The 23061-nt window shown below is 46.3% G+C and overlaps 3 protein-coding genes across 3 annotated transcripts in view; all 3 read left to right on the forward strand.

The window, feature by feature from the left end:
- LOC108930401 (uncharacterized) overlaps positions 1–15292 on the forward strand; it is a 32541-nt gene extending 17249 nt beyond the window's left edge. The window contains exons 3-15 of the mRNA XM_018745616.2: positions 7043–7185; positions 7932–7994; positions 8467–8559; positions 8700–8805; positions 9423–9530; positions 9668–9807; positions 9952–10130; positions 10539–10647; positions 10848–11049; positions 11313–11428; positions 12267–12439; positions 12740–12807; positions 13354–15292. Of these exons, the coding sequence (XP_018601132.1) occupies positions 7043–7185; positions 7932–7994; positions 8467–8559; positions 8700–8805; positions 9423–9530; positions 9668–9807; positions 9952–10130; positions 10539–10647; positions 10848–11049; positions 11313–11428; positions 12267–12439; positions 12740–12807; positions 13354–13700 (1847 nt within the window). The 3' untranslated portion in view covers positions 13701–15292. The remainder of the gene's footprint in view (positions 1–7042; positions 7186–7931; positions 7995–8466; positions 8560–8699; positions 8806–9422; positions 9531–9667; positions 9808–9951; positions 10131–10538; positions 10648–10847; positions 11050–11312; positions 11429–12266; positions 12440–12739; positions 12808–13353) is intronic.
- A 984-nt stretch (positions 15293–16276) lies between these two features.
- Positions 16277–19402, forward strand: mrpl9 (mitochondrial ribosomal protein L9). Its single transcript, XM_018745619.2, has 7 exons — positions 16277–16563; positions 16907–17069; positions 17163–17287; positions 17792–17845; positions 18159–18260; positions 18734–18817; positions 19070–19402. Exons 1-7 carry the CDS (start codon positions 16465–16467, stop codon positions 19220–19222), a joined length of 780 nt encoding a protein of 259 aa, XP_018601135.2. The 5' UTR covers positions 16277–16464; the 3' UTR covers positions 19223–19402.
- A 1108-nt stretch (positions 19403–20510) lies between these two features.
- On the forward strand, positions 20511–22347 carry LOC108930402 (zona pellucida sperm-binding protein 4-like). Its single transcript, XM_018745618.2, has 8 exons — positions 20511–20757; positions 20840–21027; positions 21107–21204; positions 21272–21429; positions 21501–21693; positions 21776–21923; positions 22000–22075; positions 22147–22347. Exons 1-8 carry the CDS (start codon positions 20529–20531, stop codon positions 22272–22274), a joined length of 1218 nt encoding a protein of 405 aa, XP_018601134.2. The 5' UTR covers positions 20511–20528; the 3' UTR covers positions 22275–22347.
- Positions 22348–23061: the final 714 nt, after the last annotated feature.

Raw genomic sequence — 23061 nt, forward strand, 5'->3', positions numbered from 1 at the left:
TCGAACTAATGCGGATGACAAATGCCCCACATTTCCATAGTTGATCACATGGCACAACCTGGAAAAAAAACTGCATTAACTGATATTTTCTGCTTTGGGGTTTATTTGTTATTTGGGGTCTGTTTGTTCTTTATCATTTTGTATTGTTGTTTTTTAAGTTGTACCAGTAGTCATGTGAGTGGCAATTTTTTTTTATACATGAAGATCAAAATATAACATTTTCACTCTTTTCAGCTGTGCTGTTATGTTGAATACTAGACAACAAGTTTATCATAAGGAAAAATAGATTTTTTTCTCCACCTTCATGTGTTGCTACAAATCTTGTTAATTTGTCGTGCGCAGATCTAGGATTTGGGGGATGTAAGAAGCAGGGGAGAAAACCAGTTTGCACCTGATCCTGTGGGACAGGACCACACAGCAGTGGCTATGGGGAAAGTGAGGAAGTGTAAATGAAGAGAGAGCAGTGATAAAAGGACTGAGCTAATAGCAAAATAACATACACGTAGGTGCTTTCGGTTCAATATCCAGTTCATTGCCCCTGCACGGCTGGTTAAAATTTCAGTAAAAAGAAAGGAACAAAAACATTGACATCTGGCCGTGACACGTCTTGGTAGTTGCCTTTCTTCTGGTACGGTGAAAATGAGAGAAGACAATTTTATGTTATAATTTGAGTTTTTGTCACAAAACGAACGAAGAGAATAGCGGAACTCAGCAGGTGCTCGGCCTTTTTTACCGCCTTCTGTCCAAACTTGTGATTTTCATTAACCCTTTTTTGCTTGAGCAGTTAGCGGCACTGTTACGGTGCAAAGTAAATTAAACTACGTTCTTCTCATTTCTACCAGTTTGATTTTAACTGAGTGAGAGGGGGAAAGTTGTCTCAACCCAGCGACATAGAGGAACAAGTTAGGTCTTAGTCAGGTTGGACATTAAAGACTTTGCTCTGAATAACCATATCCTGCTCTTTCTCTAATTCTGCATACAAATCCACAAAGTTCCTTTTATAAGTTCGAAGGTCACTTCATTAGCACCAAATGTAATTACAGGAGCGGCTGTAATCCAGTCTATCCCGGGCAGGGAGGGAGTAATTAGTGTAATTTTCCGTCTTTTTTTTCTCCATTTTTAATTTTGCAGAGGTGCAGATTGCTCCAGTTTGGCAGTTTTATCTGAAATCATATACAATGCATTTGTTTTTATTTCTCTGGACCTATATGTTCAGGAATACTGCAGTTTTCACATTTTACCACTGTTCAAGAGCACATTTCCCGCAGCATAAATGAGAATGTTTCGACTTTCAGAGGCTGGTTTGCAGATGACTCTGGCTGAGTAAACGGAGCCATTACGGCAGCATCTTTTATTATAGATTCACTGACAGCACGACAAGAGAAAATAGTGTCTTAAGCTGCGTCTTTCACTGCAGTATTAACAGCGTTATGCTGTTGCTCCCGTGTTCCTTTGTTGCCGCACCAGCAACTGGAAAAATATGTTAAAATGATTACGATCCCTTATTAAATCTTCACAGAGTACTTGCTTTGATTTGTATTTGTGTCTCTGTGTTTTCTTTTTTCGCACAACGACGCCAGGTCCTGAACAGCTAGATCATTGAGGCAGCTATCCAGCAGGGCTACATTTTGCTTTTGCTGTTATTAAGGTCTACGGTTTCATATTGAAACATCTATCACCATATGTAACTTGATCCCTCTATGCTCGCAGTATTAAAGTGTGCTCTGTCAACACGTCTCTAAATCTTGACGTGAGCCGATCTGCCACGGCCTGAGACCACACTTGTACTTCATGGGACGTTAGCCAAACTTTCGAATTAGAGTCAAAACGGAAGCTTAAAGTGCCCTCGTGTCACATTATGCAACTTATTTTTTTAATTTGCATATCACTGACGGAGACTACCATAGACATAAAATCGGACCGTTGACGTGAAATCTTGGTGCCGAGACAGGCGGAGAATCCAGATGGGGTATCTGACTTCCAGGTGCACCCGGTCTTGTAGATGAATGCAAGAAATAGTGCTGCTCGCGCATTATGAAAGTTAATCTCTAAACTTAAGTCCTTCTTTTCAGCTCCGTTGATTCAGCCAGAAAGATAAACAGTTTTGCCCTCACCATACACTGCGATGGAAACTGCAAAGCTGATGCTTTTTTCAAGCGCTAATTCTCAGATATTTGTGAATTAACCAAAAAGCCGATCTGTTCAGCGAACGGGGGTGTCAGACAAAGGGCACGTTGGAGCCGAATGACCCCGTTTGTCAGGACCGTTCACTCTTTACCAATCCGGAATACGCCAGATGGACGCGTCGTCCGCAAAGGTTCGCTTGAAAGGGCGGGCCTGCGAGCAGAACTTGTCCTCCACTCCTGCTTTCTTGGTCCACCAGATCGAAGACACGTGAATCCACGGTGAGCGCGTTTCCGCCGCCTTCAGCAGCACGGAAAAATTATAATCGCTCGTATAGCCGGGAATTTAAGGCCATTTGATTTTTTAATCCCTTATACGATGCTGTCTGGAGCATGGTATCAATAGATATTAGGCTATTTACCGAATGTAACTGCCCAAATCGCAGTGTCCCAGACAGAAACAGGTCTAGAGCCCGTCATATACCAAACAGAAACTGACCCATGCAACGTTCAGCATATGGCTACGCCATTTTTAACCTGCATGTGAAGTCTTACACCTCATTGCTTCATGTTGGAGGGATAATGTTATGATTTGCTCAGACCCATGTGCTTTGGAAATCTGATTCAGTCTCTACCTTTGTTGCACCTTGCATACCGTCGACACACAAGCTTTGTGTTATTCAGCTGGAGAGACTGGTTTCTACATTCTGGTTATTTGCTTCCATACGCCCACCCCTTTTTCATTTCTCTGTAGCCTGGGTGACCTCTTGATAACAGCCACAGTGGCGCTACTGCTGATATTACTGTATGTGTTCTGTAAGAAAAATACAGGAATAATACTGTGTTTGACAGGACAAACACAGAATGCTCATTTATACAGGACATGGGCAGCAAAGAGCCTGAGATATTTAGGTCAGGCCAGGGGTGGGACAATACATGGATGAATTTGTTTTTTGGCTAGTTTTTGGTTGGTCTTTGATGCCTCAGTTCTCAGGAATACAAAACGATACGATTGAAAACAACATGCATTTAATACAGAGAAAATTACAAGACATGGCTCGTGCTTTTCCTTCTTTATTCTAATTATTGAATAATATTCTGGCTGCTGGTTATAAGATAGATTCATAATGTGGAGGGATTATACAGACTTTATATGATTTTTATATTATATTTATATTTAAAGGGGCTTACTTGTATCTCATTGTGCACTGTGTACTATAAAGTATTTGACCAACGCCTCCACAGACTGGTGTATTGCCCTCCAGACACCTGTCTCCTATCATCGATGTTCTGGGGGGGTAACTCAATAACCTCACCCAGGAAAATAAATTTAAAAGAATATGTTGAATACTGTTGAAATAATTCAGTGCAAATGAATTCCACATTCTCCCCATTCAGGACAGAAGAGCATGTAAAGACTTAATTGAACATCCAGCGGAAGGGAAGCAACGAAGCATAATGGAAATTTGTTATCATCCTCATCATGGTCATAATTGGGACAGGCTGATATCGACAGGCCCCATGAGGGGTGACAAATCTGGAGGCTTTCAAGAGCCAGCCTAACAGATCAATGTAGTGGAGTGAAACGGATCCTATCTGGGCTGACAGCCTTAATTCTCAATTTCCCTAATTATCAAATGCATCGCTTCAGCGAGCCTCCTCGCTTATTTTCATCTGAAATAATATGGCAAAGATCTATGCAAAAGCGAGGCGTGCTCGTCTGCGTTCTGCCTGTTTAGAGGCTATTAGAGATGGGCTGCTTTATGATTATTAATAAGGCTGTTTGCTAGCCTGCGTCTCGCCGATGGGAGGCGAGCCGAATGTTTCTGGCGACACCTAGAGGTCATTTTCATCATCTGTTTTTCAGAGCAACCGCCCGCCTGCAGCGAGAGAGAAGTGTCGCGCTTAACGCACAAAATCTCGTATTTCCACAATTATTGAAAGGACGCGACTTGGACACGTATTTCATAGGGTGTATTTTTTTCTTCTTCTTTCTTAAGAAACCCGTATAATTCTCTGGCGCGCCGCGCTTGTCACCGATGGCGTTTAATTTGTAACAAATGAAATTAAATGAAATGAAATGAAAGAAAATTAAATTAATCGGACTCTTTTTGCGCTGCTCTCCGCGGGCCGTCTTCACCGACCCCCCCCCCCCGCGTGTGTGTGTGTGTGTGTGTGTGTGTGTGTGTGTCAGCAAAGCCCTCCTCTTCACATGGAAGGGATGAAGTCCGACCGGGACCATCAACCCTAAAATATCCGCACTCATCACTGTGATCATCATCACGACCACCGTCATCGTTTTCATCGCTCGGAGGACACACACACACACACACACACACACACACACACACACACACACGCGCGCGCGCGCACCTTCACAGGAAGGGCTCCTCGGCTCCACCGCGCACACACACCACCACACGGCACAAATCGGACACAACGAACGAAAGCAAGCGATGAAGTACTTGGTCCTTTCCTCGCTCTTCCTCCTCGCCTTCGCGGGTGAAGGACCGAGGCTCCGATTCACCCTCCAAGGTAGGGCTTCCAACGAGGAGCGCGATGATGATGACTCGCGACGAGACGAGTTCATCATCATCATCATCATCATCATCACTGGCCCTGATCGCTCGCGCTCGCTCTGCCTCCGGATCGATACCTGTGGATCCACCTGTTCCTCCTCGGGCGCGAGGCTCGGGCTGATGCTGCGCCTTTTCCTCCTTTTCCTCCCGCTTCTGCTCTTTCTCCTCCTTCTTTTCCCGCGCGGAACAAGAGCCGCAGTCACTCACTCGGTGGTGACATTTCGAGTCTCCGCTCCGCTCCTCTTTTCTCCCGGTGACCGGCATTTGCATTCCCTCCCATCGCCGTTACCGGCGGAGAACATTCTCGAGTGATGCGAGCGCTCTTTTCGCTCATTTTCTTCATATATAATTTATACAGTAAAATATGTATATATATGTTACGTATATATATATATATATAAACACACACACGCGCACACGGGCGCGCGCGCAGAAACTCTCTTGTTTTCGCCTCCGGCGTCACTCCGCGGTTGCCTGTTGATTTTCCTCCGTTTCCAGCCGCGTTTTACCGCGTTTCCGCACCACGGCTTCGCTCGAGCGAAATCACCCTGCTTCTTACCTCGCATTCATTTCACTTTTTTTCTTTCTTAACTGAAAATCCTTCCTGAGAAAGATGCTCCGCAGGAAATATGTTTCTCCTCTAATTTGTGCTGCTCCCGCTCCGTCGCTTTGATCCCAGTTTGTTTGTTTGTTTATTAATATAATATTCTTTTTGTTTGCGTTATTACCTTGTAGTTATTCTCTTTTTTGTCGAACTGTTTATTCAGTCCCTCCCTGCGGTTCGTTGCTGACCATCCCCACTGTGACTGTCACGATGATTAAAAAAAAATCACACTATGAAACATGCCAGGTTCAGGTTGTAACAGTGGCAAAATAATAATATATTCCTTCTCCCCGGTGTCGTTTTTTACTGCTGTCTATTGGGAGAAAAAAATGTGTTTTAATTTTATATCGATTTGTTTTGCGTGGATTTTATTATGTTCAAATAAAACAGCAGCAGTAGGACTGCGGTGCTTGGGGTGGATCATCATGGAGTGGAGTAAAACAGTGTGTATAGATGGAGAGATGGAGTAAAACGGTGGACAGATGGAGACATGGAGTAAAACAGTGTAAGATGGAGAGATGGAGTGAAACAGTGTACAGGTGGAGTGAAACAGTGTACAGGTGGAGACATGGAGTAAAACAGTGTACAGATGAAGAGATGGAGTGAAACTGTATGGATGGAAAGATGGAGTAAAACAGTGTACAGATGGAGTGAAACAATGTACAGATGGAGAGATGGAGTGAAACAGTGTACAGAAGGAGGGATAGAGTAAAACAGTGTACAGATGGAGAGATGGAGTGAAACAGTGTATGGATGGAAAGATGGAGTAAAACAGTGTACAGATGGAGAGATGGAGTGAAACAGTGTACAGAAGGAGGGATAGAGTAAAACAGTGTACGGATGGAAAGATGGAGTAAAACTGTGTACAGGTGGAGACATGGTGTAAAACAGTGTACAGAAGGAGGGATAGAGTAAAACAGTGTACAGATGGAGAGATGGAGTGAAACAGTGTACAGGTGGAGACATGGAGTAAAACAGTGTACAGAAGGAGGGATAGAGTAAAACAGTGTACAGATGGAGAGATGGAGTGAAACAGTGTATGGATGGAAAGATGGAGTAAAACAGTGTACAGATGGAGAGATGGAGTGAAACAGTGTATGGATGGAAAGATGGAGTAAAACAGTGTACAGATGGAGAGATGGAGTGAAACAGTGTATGGATGGAAAGATGGAGTGAAACAGTGTATGGATGGAAAGATGGAGTAAAACAGTGTACAGATGGAGACATGGAGTGAAATAGTGTACAGGTAGAAACATGGAGTAAAACAGTGCACACAGGAGTGGAGTAAAACAGTGTGCAGATGGAGAGATGGAGGTTGATATATGATCTGTCATTCAACAGGAGGGTCTTCGTCCGGAAACCATGGTTACGTCTCACAGCTGTTGCGCATTTAAAGGCGATGGTGGTTTCCAAGGCTCTCCGGTTCTCCGCTCACGCCGTTTGGGCCATTTTTAGGACCGTGGGAAGCGACGGTGTGTGTGTGCCAGAACAAAGTGTACACCAGCGCCGCGCACTCCCACCGAGCGCATACTGTATCTGTCACTTCCCAAAAGTCTTGCGTTCGTTTCAATCCGCTGAAGTGTGTGCCGGTGTCCCTGCGCCCTCGCCGCTCCGAGTGAGAACACCGTCCTGCTGAAAGCTCACACGCCCGTGGCAGACACCTTGTAAACACACATTCGTCGCGCTCGTACCATCGGGGGTGTGTGAAAGGTCTGCGCTGTGTCCCTGTCCCCCAGAGCCCGGCGGGTTTCAGTTCGCCAAGCCTGAGCTGTACACCACCGTGAAGCAGCTGGGAGGAGACGGCGTCATCTACGTGGGGGGGCAGGCAGCGCTGTACCTGCTCAGGTTCACCGAGGACAAGGGGGTCCAACACGCGCAGGTCAGTGTGAGCGCCGCCTCGGCTCCCGTGGGAGAGGTAAGGAACCCAGAAGAGAGACCGTACCAGGGTGCGCTGTGCAGAAGTGGTCTTTCTTCGAGTAACAGCAAATCAGAACAGAAGTGGGCGACAAGATCGTGGAGACAGCAGCAAAACGCCAGGAAAAGACAAATATACTGTATATTGAATTAATGGGGCGCAGTTGGGTGGGGGGGGGGGGTGCTGTGGTGCAGCGGGTTTGACCAGGTCCTGCCCTCTGGCAGGTCTGGGGTTCGAGTCCCGCTTGGGGTGCCTTGTGATGGACTGGCATCCCGTCCTGGGTGTGTCCCCTCCCCCTCCGGCCTAACGCCCTGTGTTGCCGGGTTAGGCTCTGGTTTGCTGCAACCCCTCTTGGGACAAGTGGCTTCAGCCAACGTGTGTGTGTGTGAGTTGGGTACAGTGTTGATCAGAAGCCCTCATCTACTACCATCTGAGAAGGTCCAAAAGCGTGACCAGATCTTCCAAAACTCACACATTTCTGCACGATGCAGATGAAGCGAAACATTTTCTCGAGGAAGAAAGTCAGACACTGCAGTCGGCCACATATCCATGGAAGGGGCTTCTGCTCAGGACCGTGGTGATAAATCGCATCTCCATATGGAATATGTAAATCAGATCAGTTCAGCTCAGGCTGACCTTTCACATGTAAGGAGGGGGGATCAGACTTGTGTTGATGACCTTTTGTTAAAGAGTTCATTTTTTTTATCCAGATCCCGATTTTGTCTGACAAGAAGGCGAGGGAAACGTGTCTCTCCAGACTCTTCCAGCCGCAGGTGGGATCAGGTGTTCCTGGTGGAACCCACACTTCACTGCACCCGTCCGCGAGGACGCGCTTGTCCATGTCATCCAGCTGGCAGAACCAGACATGCCGTCACGTGACCGTCTCGCTGCTCTGACCTCCTACGTCTCATCCATCCTGTACTCGCGCACGCTTCTCTTCTTCCAGTTAACCTGCATGATGTCCTGATGTTCTCCCCAGGCTTTTGCAGTCATACTCATCCCTAGCGGTCCGGCGCTCTGCATGCCCGAGCGCCCGTTCTCCCACGCAAGTGCGGCGCGGTACGTCTGAGGTGCCCGACGTGACCGTAACGTTAGCTGCATGACCGTGACCGTGGTTTAGTCCCTGCGGATGAGCGCAGAGACGCTCGGTTTCGCTGCAGCTCCGCCGGAAGACGGCGGCTACGCTAAAGTCGCGGAGAGATCCTTGACTCTGGACGTGTCCCACCTTTGTTTGCTGTCCGGCAGGAATGCGACAACTTCATCACCGTCATCGAGAAAGTGGACGACCACGTTTTGGTTTGCGGAACAAACGCCGGTGCACCGAGATGTTGGCTGCTGGTAAGTGTTCTGTTCTCCTGCGATAAGATGAGGTGAACAAGCGGGGCCGCCAGAGACGGGAAATGGGACCAGAACAGCTTAGTGCAGATGAGAAGGTGTGTGAAGATGGCTGTGGAAGCAGCTCGCTTCGCTTTCCCCAGGTGAACGGAACAGAGTTGACTGACCCCGTGGTCAACGGGCAGGTGATTTCAGCATCAGACATGAGCCCCCCCTTCCCCTCTCAGACGTCGGTCAACCTGGCAGCAGGTAAGAAGGTGACCAAGTGGCCTCCTCTGCTCATCCACACCGTGAATAAATCATAAATAACTACTATCCGACGTGGAAGAAAAATCTGGAAAAAAGGTTCTGCTGAGCAATGACTAATTTATTAATCTAATTAGGTATTTAATTCAGCCAAGCAGTGTTACTGCATGCACTGAGGAAATTCACAGGACTCCAGAAAAGTGGTGAACATCTCAGGCTTATACACCACAGAAAGAAGCGTGATCTTCGCGTGTAGAGACACCACCATCCAGTGATATTACATTAATCTGACACTTTTCTCCTAAGCAATTTATAATATTAATCTGCCTACAGTTATTTACCCATTTATACACCCAGGTAATTTATACTGGAGTAATTTAGGCTAAGTACCTCGTTCAAGGGTACTACAGGCAGGGGTGAGATTCAAATCTGCAACCTTTGGGGCTAAAGGCAACAGCCCTAACCACTATGTTCCTGGGTAAACGGAGGGTTTGGACTCCCTTGCCGAGTCGTACGTTGCCTTGGAGAGAAGACTCTGCTAAAGGAATGAACAGGAATGGAAATGTAACGGATGTGTCTCCTGTAGACACCGCTGCCCAGTGAGATTCCTTTTCTTCCAGATGGGGACCTGTACTCTGCTGTCTCAGCCGAAGGGAATCATCCCGGTTTCATTCGCCGCACCTTTGGCCCCCACCGGCTCGCGAAGACCGAAAACAAATGGTTGCAGAGTGAGTGAACGAGTCCCTCCACGGATCCTTCTCCCGAGCCTGCGATGCTGTGGGTTAGGGGTTGGAGGGGGCGTGGCCAACGAAACCCCTTGGTGCTCCCATCAGACCGGCTTGACCTCCTCTCCATCGTCCTGCAGACGCCCAGTTTGCCGGAGCAGCGGTGATTCCAGATTCCCGGCAGCATAAGGAGGAGATCTACTTCTTCTTCAGCGAGGTCAACAGGACGGCCGGGGTGGACGAGCAGCCGTACAGAGCCCGCGTCGGACGGCTCTGCCTGGTAATGTGCCGCCGCGTCTCGACACTCTGCAAACGCCAAAACTACGGCAGCACATCAAGGACATGGGCGGGAGGAGGTTGAACCGCGGCGTGTGCAGCGCAGCCTGTCAACGAGGGTATTAACGTGGGCTCGCTCTCGATGCAGGTGGATGAGGGGGGCATCAAAGGCACCCTGGAGGGAGCCTGGACCACCTTCCTGAAGGCGCGCATGATGTGCGGGTTCGATAAAACACAGAAGCAGTTCAACAGCCTGAAGCAGGCCTTTGTGCTCACCGACCAGGAGAAGAGGGCCGGAGTGGTGTATGGGCTCTTTGCCAACGCCTGGTGAGTGGGGGGGGCAGGGCTCACAGCACACGGCCAATACACCGACTGATGATACATCAGCTTCCATCTCACAGATCCATCTGGGGTGAGGGCTGCTGCTGTGTTTCTCTGATGTTTTAAGAACTCCAGCTTGAACTGTAGTGGGCCGTGTGAAAAATCAGTGTAAAAAATCTCTATATATCCATAATTAGACAGGTGTTTGAAATATTATTCCCAGAATTCGGAAGTGACTTTCACTTTCGCTTAGCGGCTGTGTAAAGGCTTATCTGGGCACGATCGTAAAGTCACGGTGCATGAGCATTTACACCATACATGAGCTTGAGAGATCAGTCTCGCTTCGGACGTCCTCGTTACTGCAGTCAGAGGTGTGTCCCCGTCGCGGAGCTGCCGTGTCTGTCTCCCACACAGGGATACCACCGTGGTGTGCGCCTATTCCGTGGAGGACATCAACCAGGCCTTCACCACCTCCAGACTCAAGGGGTACCGAGGATCGCTGCCGGGACATCGGCCAGGCATGGTAATCAAAAGTCCCCGAAGCGCTGGATTTCCGGGACACACAGAACACACTCATTTGACTCCTCGTTGCCATGGATACAGCAGACGTACTGATGATGCTTATGTGCTGAATCTCAGTAGAATTACGATTAGAGTTACAGTGTAAAGGCGGGTAAAACCCCGTCCCCCAGTCATCTCAGTGCAAGTGTCTGTCTCCACCAGTGCGTCTTCAAGAACGTGACATCATCTCTGGGCGCCAGGGCACTGGCAGTGATACGGGACCACCCCGAGATCGAGGACGTGATCAAGCCTGTGGACTTGGCACCCTTGGACCTGCCCACGCAACGTCGCTTCACCAAGATCGCTGCTGACATGGTGCTGGCTGTCAACGAGGAGCACTACAGTGTGGTCTACCTGGGAACAGGTGGGAGCCCCAGAGGGAGAAGCCAGAAGGCAGTCCTGCCGTGCAGCAGAGGACGCCGTACTGGTTCAACCATCCTGTGACCTGAATTCATCTGGCCCCTGAGAGGAGCATAAATCAGTCACACTTAGAGCGTAGTTTTGAGGGACTGTGGTTTTGGTAAAGACTGATTCCATAGCGAAGGTTTCACTGTGTTTGCATTTCAATCCTGTTGGAGGTTTTGGTCCAGCAACAGCGCTGCTCTCCTTCTTCTGCTCGCTCTTCAGAAAACGGGCAAGTCCTCAAGGTCCTGCACACTTCCGAGGAGGCCTTCATCATCTCGCAGTACTCTCTGTTCCAGTCCGAGGGCCCGATCACCGCTATGACCATTGACTCCCGGAGGGTAGTATGACGCTCAAAATATTAAGTCAAGCCTTAAAATATCAACACCCAAATTGTTCTTTTTTTTTAAATTATATTTATATATGACTCATTTGTGCTTTTATTAGATATATAGTAGGAGTATTTCAGTGGAAACTGAAGTTTGAGAGAATATGACACTTCTATATGGCACTCAGGGAATTCAGACAGGATTTTTTTGACAAAAGTAATGAAAACAACTAGGGTGAAAGTAATTTTACTTTTTTACTTAGTTTTACTTAGGTACAACTTTATTGCAACTATATTCTTCTCCAGTAGTTCTGAATGTAGACGCTCCACAATTTCTTTGGTGGTTTTGAATATTGTATGTCAACTTATATTTTCCTGAAAGGAATCCGAAAAAAAAATATTCACAGTAGACGCAACGGTAGAAAAAAACAGTTTCAGGACCCAGCGCCCAATTTACAGGATGCAAATACTGATAATAGAACTGCCATCATATTAAAAAAATGCATCAAAATAGATGAAAAAGAAGCTGAGAGAGTCACGGTGAAGACAGATACTGATTCCTGGAGCGGACCAACAAGTCTGCTTAACGTTCGCAGGTGTTTGTATCACCAAGGTCATATACATCCATCTAAAGACACTGCCCCATAAACAGGATGCTGGGCACTAAGGGGTTAAGCCACCGATCGCGTAAGGGAGGTGGCCTTGAGCCCTGTTCTCTGCTTTGTGCCATACACGATCTGTTTGTCTCCTCCATCCCCTGGACTCTCCTGGCTGTGGTAAACTGTAGTGAAATGCCAGCCGAGCCGTGTTCCACGAAGCCAGTCCACCATGTTCCCTCCTCTGGTCGCCAGGGGTACCTGTACGTGAGCACGCCAGCGGAAGTCCAGCGCATGCCGTTAGCCGACTGCGGTCGCTACGGAGACAGTTGCCGGGGATGCGTCCTCTCGCGCGACCCCTACTGCGGGTGGGATGTTGTCAAGAGGAAGTGCGTGGCTGTTCCCGAGGGATATAACATTAGCACGAGGTACGTAATCTGCCGGGGTGTTAAAACTGAGTCACCAAATTTGTCATCTATCTGTAAACCATCCATAATGCCAGATATATTCTTGGAAGACACGACCATGACGTCTGTGCCAAGCCAGATGCTGCTCTCTCTCCCTCTCTCTTCTTGCATTGATGTTGGGCCCCATTGCAGTATTAGAGCTGAAGTGACCGCTGGGTTTCACTCAGACCCAGAGAGGCAAACCGCGGTTGTCACGGCGTTAGTACCTTCACTCATGTATTTTGACGTTGCTTCGCTCGGTGTCCTTCTTCGGACGTGCAGGGTCATCGTCCAGAGCCTGGACCAGTCGAATGGCTCCGAGTGCGACAGGTCCACGGGTGGATTTGCAGGTCAGTGCCCCTGCAGCCAGGACAGCTACACCACTCACTAATAGCGAGACAGCTGATAGTGTAGTGGTAAGAGCTACTGTTTCTGGACCCACAGGTTTGAATCCCACCTCCTGTAGTACCCTTGAGCAAGGTACTTACCCAAAACTACCCAGCTGTCTAAATGGGTAAATACTTGTAGTAACTGTAACCTTAACATAGTAAGTTGCTTTGGAGAAAAACAACAGCTAAATGAATAAATGTAATTGCTGGTTCTATTTTACCGTCACCCCATAATCGTACTGAGATGTCGAGGAGAAACCCCGAAACAAAAGATCAGCAGTTGTTCTTGTTCTGGGGCCTTTTGCAAGGTTTAATACAAGGAGACAATCCAGTTGGTTTCATTCAGTTACAGATTAGACGCTAAATGGATTATTATACTTTACCACATAGGGTTCTTTGAACAGTGAAAATACGAGACAAATAAGCGTTCTGTCGCAGAGCTCTGATACCTGTGGCTCAGCCAATGGGCCAGTAACAGAAAAGCTGTAACTCTGGCTTCCCCGACAGACCTGAGAGCACACAGCACCTCCCCAAAAGAGGTGGTGGTGGAGGAAGAAACACCCGTCCTGCTGCCCTGTCCCGTGTACTCCTTCCACGCCAAGTACCACTGGGAAAAGGACAACTGCGCAAAGCACTACCCGTGCTCCATCATTGGGCCGTCCTGTGTGCTGCTGCCCACCCCGCTGTTGCCCCTCACAGAGGGCATCTTCCGCTGCATGGGTTTGGAGGATAACCACAAGGTGGAGTTGGTCTCCTACCGCGTGATCTTCAACGGCGGACCTGCTGCGGCCGCTGTCGGCTACACCCTCGGCGCTTCCCTCTTCCTTGCGGCCTCTACCTTCTGCCTCATCTAGGCATCCGTGGCCGCAGCCAGGATCCACCAAACATAGGAGAAGAATGTACACGCCTGGTTTGCAAAGCATTCATGTCACCATGGGGAGCGTTACAACGAGGTTAACAGTTGGGTGCAGTTTATTTTATGACCCCCCCGCCCCACTCAAAATGAATACACTGTCTTCAGCTTTTTAACCGCACAGTTGAATGAACCAAATGAAAAAAAGTATGTGAAATGATATAAACCAAAATGGGCATTTTAAAAATGCTTTAACTTTTTTCTTTTAAATGCCATTAGATGAAGATTCTTATGTTGCGGCTACCTAAGGCGTACGCGTTCCGCTCTGCGTTTTCTTTTCCCCAGCGGAACGATGAATTCAATCATACACACAATTAGATAAATCTGCATCCACGAGAAAAGTACTTGGGGAAATCTGAGCTGTACAGTAGACCTCCAAAGTATTAGTGAAGCGCTCATGTTGTGTTCCCTGTAGTCTCACCTTCACCCTCAGTGTTTCATGGCTTCAGTTAGCAGTGAGAAAATCCTCATCAGGCTTCCAGGCTGTTCTGTTTTTTTAATACCAGTTGCCTTCCGGAACGTACAGTACAATATATACTACATATTTAATACTGGGAGACTGTTGTGAAACGTGAAACCAATACTGTTTGAAACGCTTACATACATGTGAACAACTTTGTCTTGCAAAACCAGGAAGCCTGAACATTATGGAATACACCAGCTACGCACAAACAGATGCACGGCGCAAATGCCGGCGCTGTAATGTGAGCGACTGGGCTCGGGACACAGCAGGGGAATTGACTGCCAATTCCCTGTCCAAAAAGAAGTGCTGTGGGAGAAACTGCTCATGGTGTCCAAGTGGACATTCATCAGACGGCATTGCAATCGTCTCCTTCAGTTCCTAATGCTCTCCTTTAGTTCTGGCCGCATTCAAATCTAAAGGCAAAAAACACAGGTAAAACACGCATTTTGAAGTCACTGTGAAAAGCGTGCCGGTCATCAACACATTTTATCATCTCAGTTGACACTAGACATTAACAGGTATTAATGTGAAACACCTTTTGCAGTTAAAAGGGTGGGCGTGACAAGCTTTGCTCATTTGACTTTCAGGTCTTACATTGTTAGAGAATAAATTCAACTCGTAGAAGCAAAGATACTCATGCTGTTCCCACATGCATTAGTGTAGGCCTGATGACAGAAAGGCTTTTATGCTCTCGGCAGGAGTAGGTTTCAATACTTTCATTTGCTTTTTAATGTCAACTCTTTACTAACAGCACTACATTGGTTTGAGCTGAATGTATGACAGATTTTGGCTGCAGTTTTGTTACTACGGTATACGTATGTACAGCTGAATATAGGATAGACTCTCATCTGTAGGTCTGGTACTATTATATATGTAAAGCTTAGCTTTTTCTTTGTAATTTAGTGCAGTAGTGTTGTAATGATGTTGAATATGGTGATTGGGACGGGTGTTACCGGCGACTTAATGGACATGTGTTCCAGCCATAGAAATTCATGATCACTTTGTATCTCCGCAGTCAATCGCTCCACCTTTGACCTTCTGAGTTTCGCCGATCTATATGTGCCTAAAATGTGCCAGAACTCTTACAGCAGGGTCCCACTGAGGAAACATCAGGCTCCTCAATATCTGTCACTGTGTTTGCCCTGGGCATCTCGTGGAGATTTGGACGAGAAGCGACACGACGGAGCGAAACCCAGGCCGCGCCACTCGCCTCCTGTTGTTGATGTTTGCCAAATATTAGTTGATCTGCTTCAGCCAGTTCATCTCATCCGCTCATGCAGTGTTTATAAAATTGTGAAAAGAGGTGTCAGAGACTAACCGTGATGCCACGGTCGATGGCACGTGCTTACGCCATATGTGGGATGTCGAGAAAGTAACGACGGCTGTCGGCCTCCACTTTAAACACTGGAAACCAAGCATGGGGGAGGGTTGTCGTCCACTACAAACCGCAAAAATTGCTCGCATTCAAAACGGAGTGGCGTGGTTAGTCTCTGAAATGACACATGTACACCGGAAGCCTTGGTACTTTTGTATATTTTCTTATGAAACCTACGTGGAATTAAGATGGATGTAAATGTAATGAAAGTTGCTGATGTGTGTTCATGGAATAAACTGTGTAAGTTTTCTTGGGCCCAACCCACTGCTCATTTTTTGCTTCTGATGAAGTGAAATAAACATTCGTTTTACATATTTTGAAGTTTTGAAAATGTGTGAGAAAGCAAATTATTCACAACAGCAGGTAAACCACATGACAAAAATCCTATTTTCACTCGTGTGCAGTATCTTTTAGAGGTTCTCAACATATAATGTAGTGTTCATAAATTTTTTATTCTAATATATTCAATTTCTGCGACATTTTTTCCAAAACATAAAAAATACAAAGTGAACATTCAATATGGGGAAAAATGGGGGAAAAGGCTCCGCAACGGCCGCCTATTTGGGGCTTTCGCGATCTACGCAAGAATCAGGCTTCGCCACGGTCGCCTATTTGGGTCTTTGCGCAGCCTATGTCGGAAACAGGCTTCGATGTGGTCGCCTCTGTGGGGACCTTTTTGTGCAGCGTCGCTCCACGCTTCCTGTCAACTTCCGTGCCCTCTGTTGGTTAACCAGAGTTATCCCTGAAAATGTTCTCTACTAGTTTAAATAAATAATGGCAGGTGAACATTGTGTTTTATGATAAAAACCTGTAATACTTAAGCGGTTATTTTAACTAGTGCCATAAAAAATTCCTCCTTTGTTAAGCATGTTGTCTCCGAGCCGTTTTGCCCTTCAGTGTCTGCTTCGGGAGTTCAGTAAAATCACGGTGTCTCCGGCACAAAGCTTTTCACAAACGGCGTCCAAGGTAACATTCTGTTTCATAGGCGATCACTCAGCTGTAGGATTATATTGTATTATATTTTACTTACTAAGCAGATCATAGATAGTTAAATTCCATCATGCAGAAATGTCAGGGGAGAACTAGTTGTTGATGTTTGTACACACATGACATCACATGATCACCGAGGAGCTTCTTAATAAAATGTTAATGTGATGCAAGGAAGCAGAGCTTTTGCTGCCGTTTTCTGTAACCATCAGTGTAGTCATGTTTATCTAAATAAAAGGTCCATTGTTGTATCACTGTAAAGGGTCTGTATGAAACCACGTGGTGATCTGTCTTCCTTTCATCTTCCCTCTTTTCCTGCCAGAACACCGTCGTGGTTGAACGATGGTGGCAGGTTCCGCTGTCCAAGGAAGGGAGACCTCCGAGGCTCTACCCCCGGCGGCACCGAGTCTATCGGCTAGTGGAGGACACGAAACACTCGCCAAAGATGGATAAGATGGAGCTCATCCTCACGCAGACGGTCCCCAGTAAGTCCGTTAGCCAGAGGTCTCCGTCTGTGAGGAGGACAGAGCCGTGCTGAAGACGGTGTCAAAATCTGCTTCTTCCGTACTTGTTTCCAGAACTGGGAGGCCGGGGCGACACAGTCTTTGTGAAGAAATCTCTAGGTCGCAACAAGCTCCTTCCGGAGGGTCTCGCAGTCTACCCTTCTCCAGAGAACAAAGAAATGTTCAATGAGGAGCTCAGGGTCAGTGCTTTCGACCTCATCTCGTGGTCCCTCTGCCTACATCCTTTTGCATAATGAGTTCTGACTGATTTCATGGCTTACGGCAGATAAACTCACTGCAGCAGGATTTGCACCCGTTTGAAGTAAAAGTCCTGTGATGGACTCTAGTCCCATCCTGCCCCACGTTTCCAGGATGGGCTCTAGACCACTGCAATCCTGCTTTAGGACAAGGGTTTGTTGGTAACGGATGTATCAATAAAACAGCAACGAGGAAGTGTGAAGGCTAGAATAACTCGTCATGAAGTTATGACTTACGGGGTTAGTCTCAGGTTAGCTTTCTAGTAAGACTTTGCAAGCTTAAGTACAGCCCACACGGATTTGTTTGCTATTACTTGTGAAACAGCTTTGTTGCTCTTTTATTTCTGAATTCCACAGTGAGGAGATGTTCTGTTACAGCAGTTTGGATTAGAGTTCCAGGGAAAGCTGTGTTGTGCTCAGCCACTGACCGCCTGCTTCCTTTCACAGCAACTGCGTGAGGGCCGAGTTGAGGACAGGATCCAGACGCGCACTGGGAAGCTGGTGAGTACAGTGTCCATACATACAAGTTGACCCTTGTCACATCCAATAAATCTTTTTTTCCAAGACTTTTTTTGAATTTATTTTCTGTATTTATCACCAAAATATCCATTACGTAGATGTTCCATGTTCAAAAATAAAATGAAAGCAGGGAGAAAGAATAGTAAATTGTAGCTGGTTTTCTGGCACCTGAAGGAAGAGGATATGTAGTTTTTGGCTTCTTTGATTTTTTTTTTTTTTTTTACTTTTATGAGGAGCACTTTATGCAACTTTCAGAGTGCATACTGCCCCCTGTTGGGCACTCATGTGTTTGCAGACTGTGGAGTATCTGAAGAAGTGTCATGTGGAGGTGGGGATGAAAAGCAACGTCAAGTGGGAGCTCACAAAAGAGGTGATGTGCCGACAGCTGCTTTTGAAGGTGAGACATTGTTCGGTGTTAGGGGTACTAACATACCAGCGGTAGGTAGCGTAGTACTGCAGGACCTGGATTTATCATTTTACAGTTTATGCTCAGCATTCCACTGCTGCTGTAGTACTTACCCTGAACTGATATAGTAAGAATATCCGGTAAGTAATAAGATAACACTGTTGGCCAAGTATGTCTGCGCATACAAGGACTGTGACATGGTGGCTGTCTGACATTCAACAAAAGAACATCATTCAAGTATTGGGTCAAGTTCTGTAAGCCGATTAGGATAAAGGTGTCAGCTAAGATAGAGTAGTAATAATAAAGATTACGCTCACGCTTGCTTCTGAACCTTTTTTTGCCTTTGTCATCTTGGTGTGTTTGCTTTACACATTTTTAATGTGCTTTTTGTACTTTTTTATCATTTGTAGTGCTGTATGAGTGCTTTTGCATCATACAATATTACTTGTTTATTTGTTTTCCAGTTGGGAGTGTTTGCACCACCCCATGCCTTGACGCTGCCAGATGAGCCAATCGCTGACTTGGGGGAGTACTGGTGTGAGGTCAAGGTAGGTCATCTGATTATAAAGGGAGCAACAGTTGCCTTCGGTGGCTGGTTGCGTTCTGTTAGGATGAGGGCGGCACTCAGTCAGCTCCAAAAGCATCTGGAAGCCTTTGTTCCTGCCAGACACTGAACTAAACGATGGAACTAATCACTGCCTCGTTTGAATCCGTTTTCCTGTACATCTACTTCCCTGCTGTCCTGCAGCATCAAGCAACACTTTCAGTACCGTCCTTCTCGTGAATTCTCATTTTCCCAGGTGAACGGAATCGATGCAGTGCGCATCCCCGTGTCGGTGGTGAACTTCATAAAGCCCAGGAAGCAGCGTTACTTAAACAGGTTGAAGCGGCAGGCGCAAGAGCAGGAGCAGGAGCAGGAGGAGTCACAGCATCCCAAGGATGAGGAACCATAATGGTGCCCATAAGCAGCCTGTGAACTGATGATGCACAACCACCGGACGGGGCTCGAGTTGTGCAGGAGCCGTGGCGGTGGTCTGCTGGGGATCTCGGCCACTGTACGCCATCGGCTTATTGTTTTTTGTCTGTGCTGTCATGATTATAAAATATGAAATTAAAATGGATCATACCTTGGCCTCTGCTTTTCTGACTAGGTGCTCTTTGCTTGAACTGTTTTGTCACATCAAGACAAGATAGAGGATTGTGGAATAATAAAAAGTGGAAAAATATGTGTATATATATATAGTGGCAGTTATACTGCATCTTTTGCTTTGCTGGCTGGTGAGAAGGCAAAACAACTGAAGTCAATTCAAAGTCAGGTTTTACTTTGACCGGGAATTGTGTCTGGAACAGACGTCTGCAGGCCCTGTAAGTAAGCGGTGTGGGAACAGCTGTTGTAATTCATTCCAAATGTTTTATATGGGGGGGATGTAGCGGCACAGTGGGCTTGGCCGGGGCCTGGTCTGTGGTTCGAGTCCTGTTTGGAGTCCCTGTGGCAGACTGGTGTCCTGTTCGGGGTGTGTCCCCTCAGCCCTGAGCCCTATGTTGCTGGGTTAGGCTCTGGTTTGCTGTGACCCTGCTTGGAACAAGCAGTTGTAGACATTGTGTGTGTTTTGTATGGTGTAAATAAATACCACACTTCTACTGTGTCTTGAAAATTACCAATCAAAAGAGGGAAAGCAATGCACATATCTTTGAATCCATTAATGAAGGGTCAAGATAAGCTTTGGTGTAAATTTTACAGTAGCTGCAGTAAATAAGGTAATTGAAGGAAAAAATTATTTACCTGATGCTTTTCTCCAAAACAACTTACAAAGTTATGCTGTTTACAATTATTTACCCATTTATACAGGTGGGTAAGGAAAACTGAAAGTAATTTTAAAGTACCTTGCCCAAGGGTCCTATAGCCAGAGGCAAGAATTAAACCTGCAATCTTTGGGTCCAACAGCAGTTTGCTCTAATCACTACACCACCAGCTGTCTATTCAGGCAGCTTATTGCATGTGCTGTTTTGGCAACATCTGTGTGGAGTTTGGATGATTGATCTCCACATGTAGGGATTCTTCATGGCACTCTAGTTTCCTCCCACAGTCTAGCAACATTCCTTTCACTCCAAACCCAGACAGGCATTAGAATACTAACTGAACTGCTCACTAATTGAATTAATTGCAATTAGAAGTAAACGAGTCCATCCGCTGGTATATAAAGGCCTAATGGGGGTGTTGTTTCATTGTGTGTGGGTTTCATTGTCTCTGTGTTCATTATGGGGCTGGCACAGTGCATTCAGCACCCTAGGGAGTGCCTGGTTGTCTTGCTTCTTGGTTTTTCAATGATCTTGGGACAGAAAATAGTCCTCAGGGATCCTGTAGCAACATTGAACAAGTGCCAAGTTAATGAGAAGATTCCCTGTGGTACCCTAGACATTGGCCCTTCCAGCTGTGAAGCTATTAACTGTTGCTTTGATGGGCAGCAGTGTTATTATGGGAATGCTGGTGAGTCTTCAGGTTTTTTTTTTTTTGAAAATCTTTAAACTGCTGACTACTGTAGTTACTGACCTCCTTCTCTTACAACCAGTGACTGTGCAGTGCACTATGGATGGTCAGTTTGTGGTTGTGGTGGCCAAGGAATCTACTGTGCCACAGCTAGACCTAGCTTCCATTTCCCTCTTGGAAGGGAAAGAAGCACCTTGCAGTCCAGTAGCCACCACTGATAACTTTGCCATCTACAACTTCCCAGTGATGGCCTGTGGTACCATCTCAAAGGTAAGACCTACTCTATGGAACAACCTACATACAAGTCCTGTTGCTTGTAGCAAGCTACTGTACTTCCCCTTTTTTCCAGGTGGAAGGGGACTATCTCATGTATGAGAACATGATAACTTCTTCATATGAAGTTGGGATTGGATCCTTGGGTTCTATCACACGAGACAGTATCTTTGAGTAAGTATGGCATGCCCTCAACATTCCTCAGCAGTACACTTTCACTGTGTGTTCATGTGTCTTCCAGGCTGTACTTCCAGTGCCGATACTTGGCTTATGATGTTCCAGCCCTGATGGCTGACGTGTACACCATTGCCCCACCACCTCCTGTAGCTGCTGCTGGGCCACTGAGAGTAGAGCTGAGACTGGCAAATGGCCAGTGCAATACGAAAGGCTGCAATAAAGGTACAACAGGCTCTCTAACTCCTATGATGGCTATAGAGAAGTTGTGGTTAACTCCCCCTTCCCCTCTCCAGAGGTCTCTGCCTACTCCTCCTACTATCAGGATAGTGACTATCCAGTTACCAAGGTGCTGCGGCAGCCTGTATATGTTGAGGTGCGCATCCTGGACAGGACTGACCCCAATATTGTCCTGCTTCTGGAGAACTGTTGGGCGACATCAACCCCCGATCCGCTTGGCGTACCTCAATGGAACCTGCTAGTTAATGGGTAACTAGCAATCAGTATAACAGTGCTTAGTATTAATGTGCTAATATTGTTCCTTACCTACACAAATTATGGTACCTTGTAGGTGCCCCTACCAGGGTGACAAGTACCTGACTACCTTGGTTCCAGTGGATAGTTCCTCTGGGCTCTCCTTTCCAACTCACTACAAGAGGTTCATCTTCAAGATGTTCACATTTGTGGATCCTGCCTCTCTGCACCATCTGGAGCAGAAGGTATACAACCTTGACCAGTTGCTGCTAATGGTCTCCTGAAATTACTGTAGCTAATCTATTTATGGCTTTCTACCAGGTGTTCATCCACTGCAGTACAGCTGTATGCCATCCTTCTGCTAGTGCTAGCTGTGAGCCGAGGTGTTCTCGGAAGGGTGAGTTTTTAGTTCAGACTCCTTGGAAACATGTCCATTTCAGTGTCTCACTGCCTTCCTGCTCCTTTCAGGAAGGGATACTTCAGCAGTAAAGGAGGACTCTTCCAAAACAAAGGCTCTGGTTTCCAGTCAAGAAGTGATCCTTATAGCCCCCACAACTCCTGGCTTTAGATATGAAGCTACTAGAAGGAAGCACTGACCTTGCTCCATGAAGGAGCACCATGGGTTCTTGATCTGTGTATACAAGATTTTCATGTAAAAGGCATTAAACATGTTTGTCTTAAAACAAACTGTCCTGTTTGGTTATTTACCTGCCTTAAGGCACCCAGACTCCTTCAGTTTAATAGTTGTAAGTTTGATTATCCTACCAATGGTGTGTGCGATCTCTATCTTTCCATCAAAGCCTGAGCATGGCTTATTGGAACTCATTTAGGATATGCAAGATCTGATACCTGCCATTTATACAATTGCAAGTTCATTATCAAGCAGATAGAACTGCTAGTTTATGTTTTTATCACTTAAGGGTAAGTACCTTCTTCAAGGTTACTATAGCAGGGATTCAATCTTAAGCCTTTCACTGTGCGTGATAGCACTCTAACTACAAGGGGGCCTGGCCTACCTATATCTTCACATGTGGGGAAAACCTGAATTCTCGGGGCTAGTTTTTTTTTTTTTTTTTTTTTTTTTTTTTTTTTAAATAACCCACATAAGTCTGGGTCTAGCCCTATTATCACTCAGAGGTGTGGTTCTTACTTGCCAATATCGACATGCTTTTAGCAGTAAACTGGATTTGTCACAATGTTTCTAGAGAAAACACATTGTCCGTTGCTTTGGAAAGTTACTGTCACATGAGTAAAACTAAGCTGATGCATGCAGGTGCTGTAATCTTTCTGATGAATTTCAACTTTTTGATCTTTCAAGCTACTCTTTGCTTTACTCCAGTGACAAGTAGGAAACTCCTGATACTGGCTATAAACATTTTGGTT

This window comes from Scleropages formosus, chromosome 23 (assembly GCF_900964775.1).
Source record: "Scleropages formosus chromosome 23, fSclFor1.1, whole genome shotgun sequence".
In the NCBI taxonomy this organism is placed as follows: domain Eukaryota; kingdom Metazoa; phylum Chordata; class Actinopteri; order Osteoglossiformes; family Osteoglossidae; genus Scleropages; species Scleropages formosus.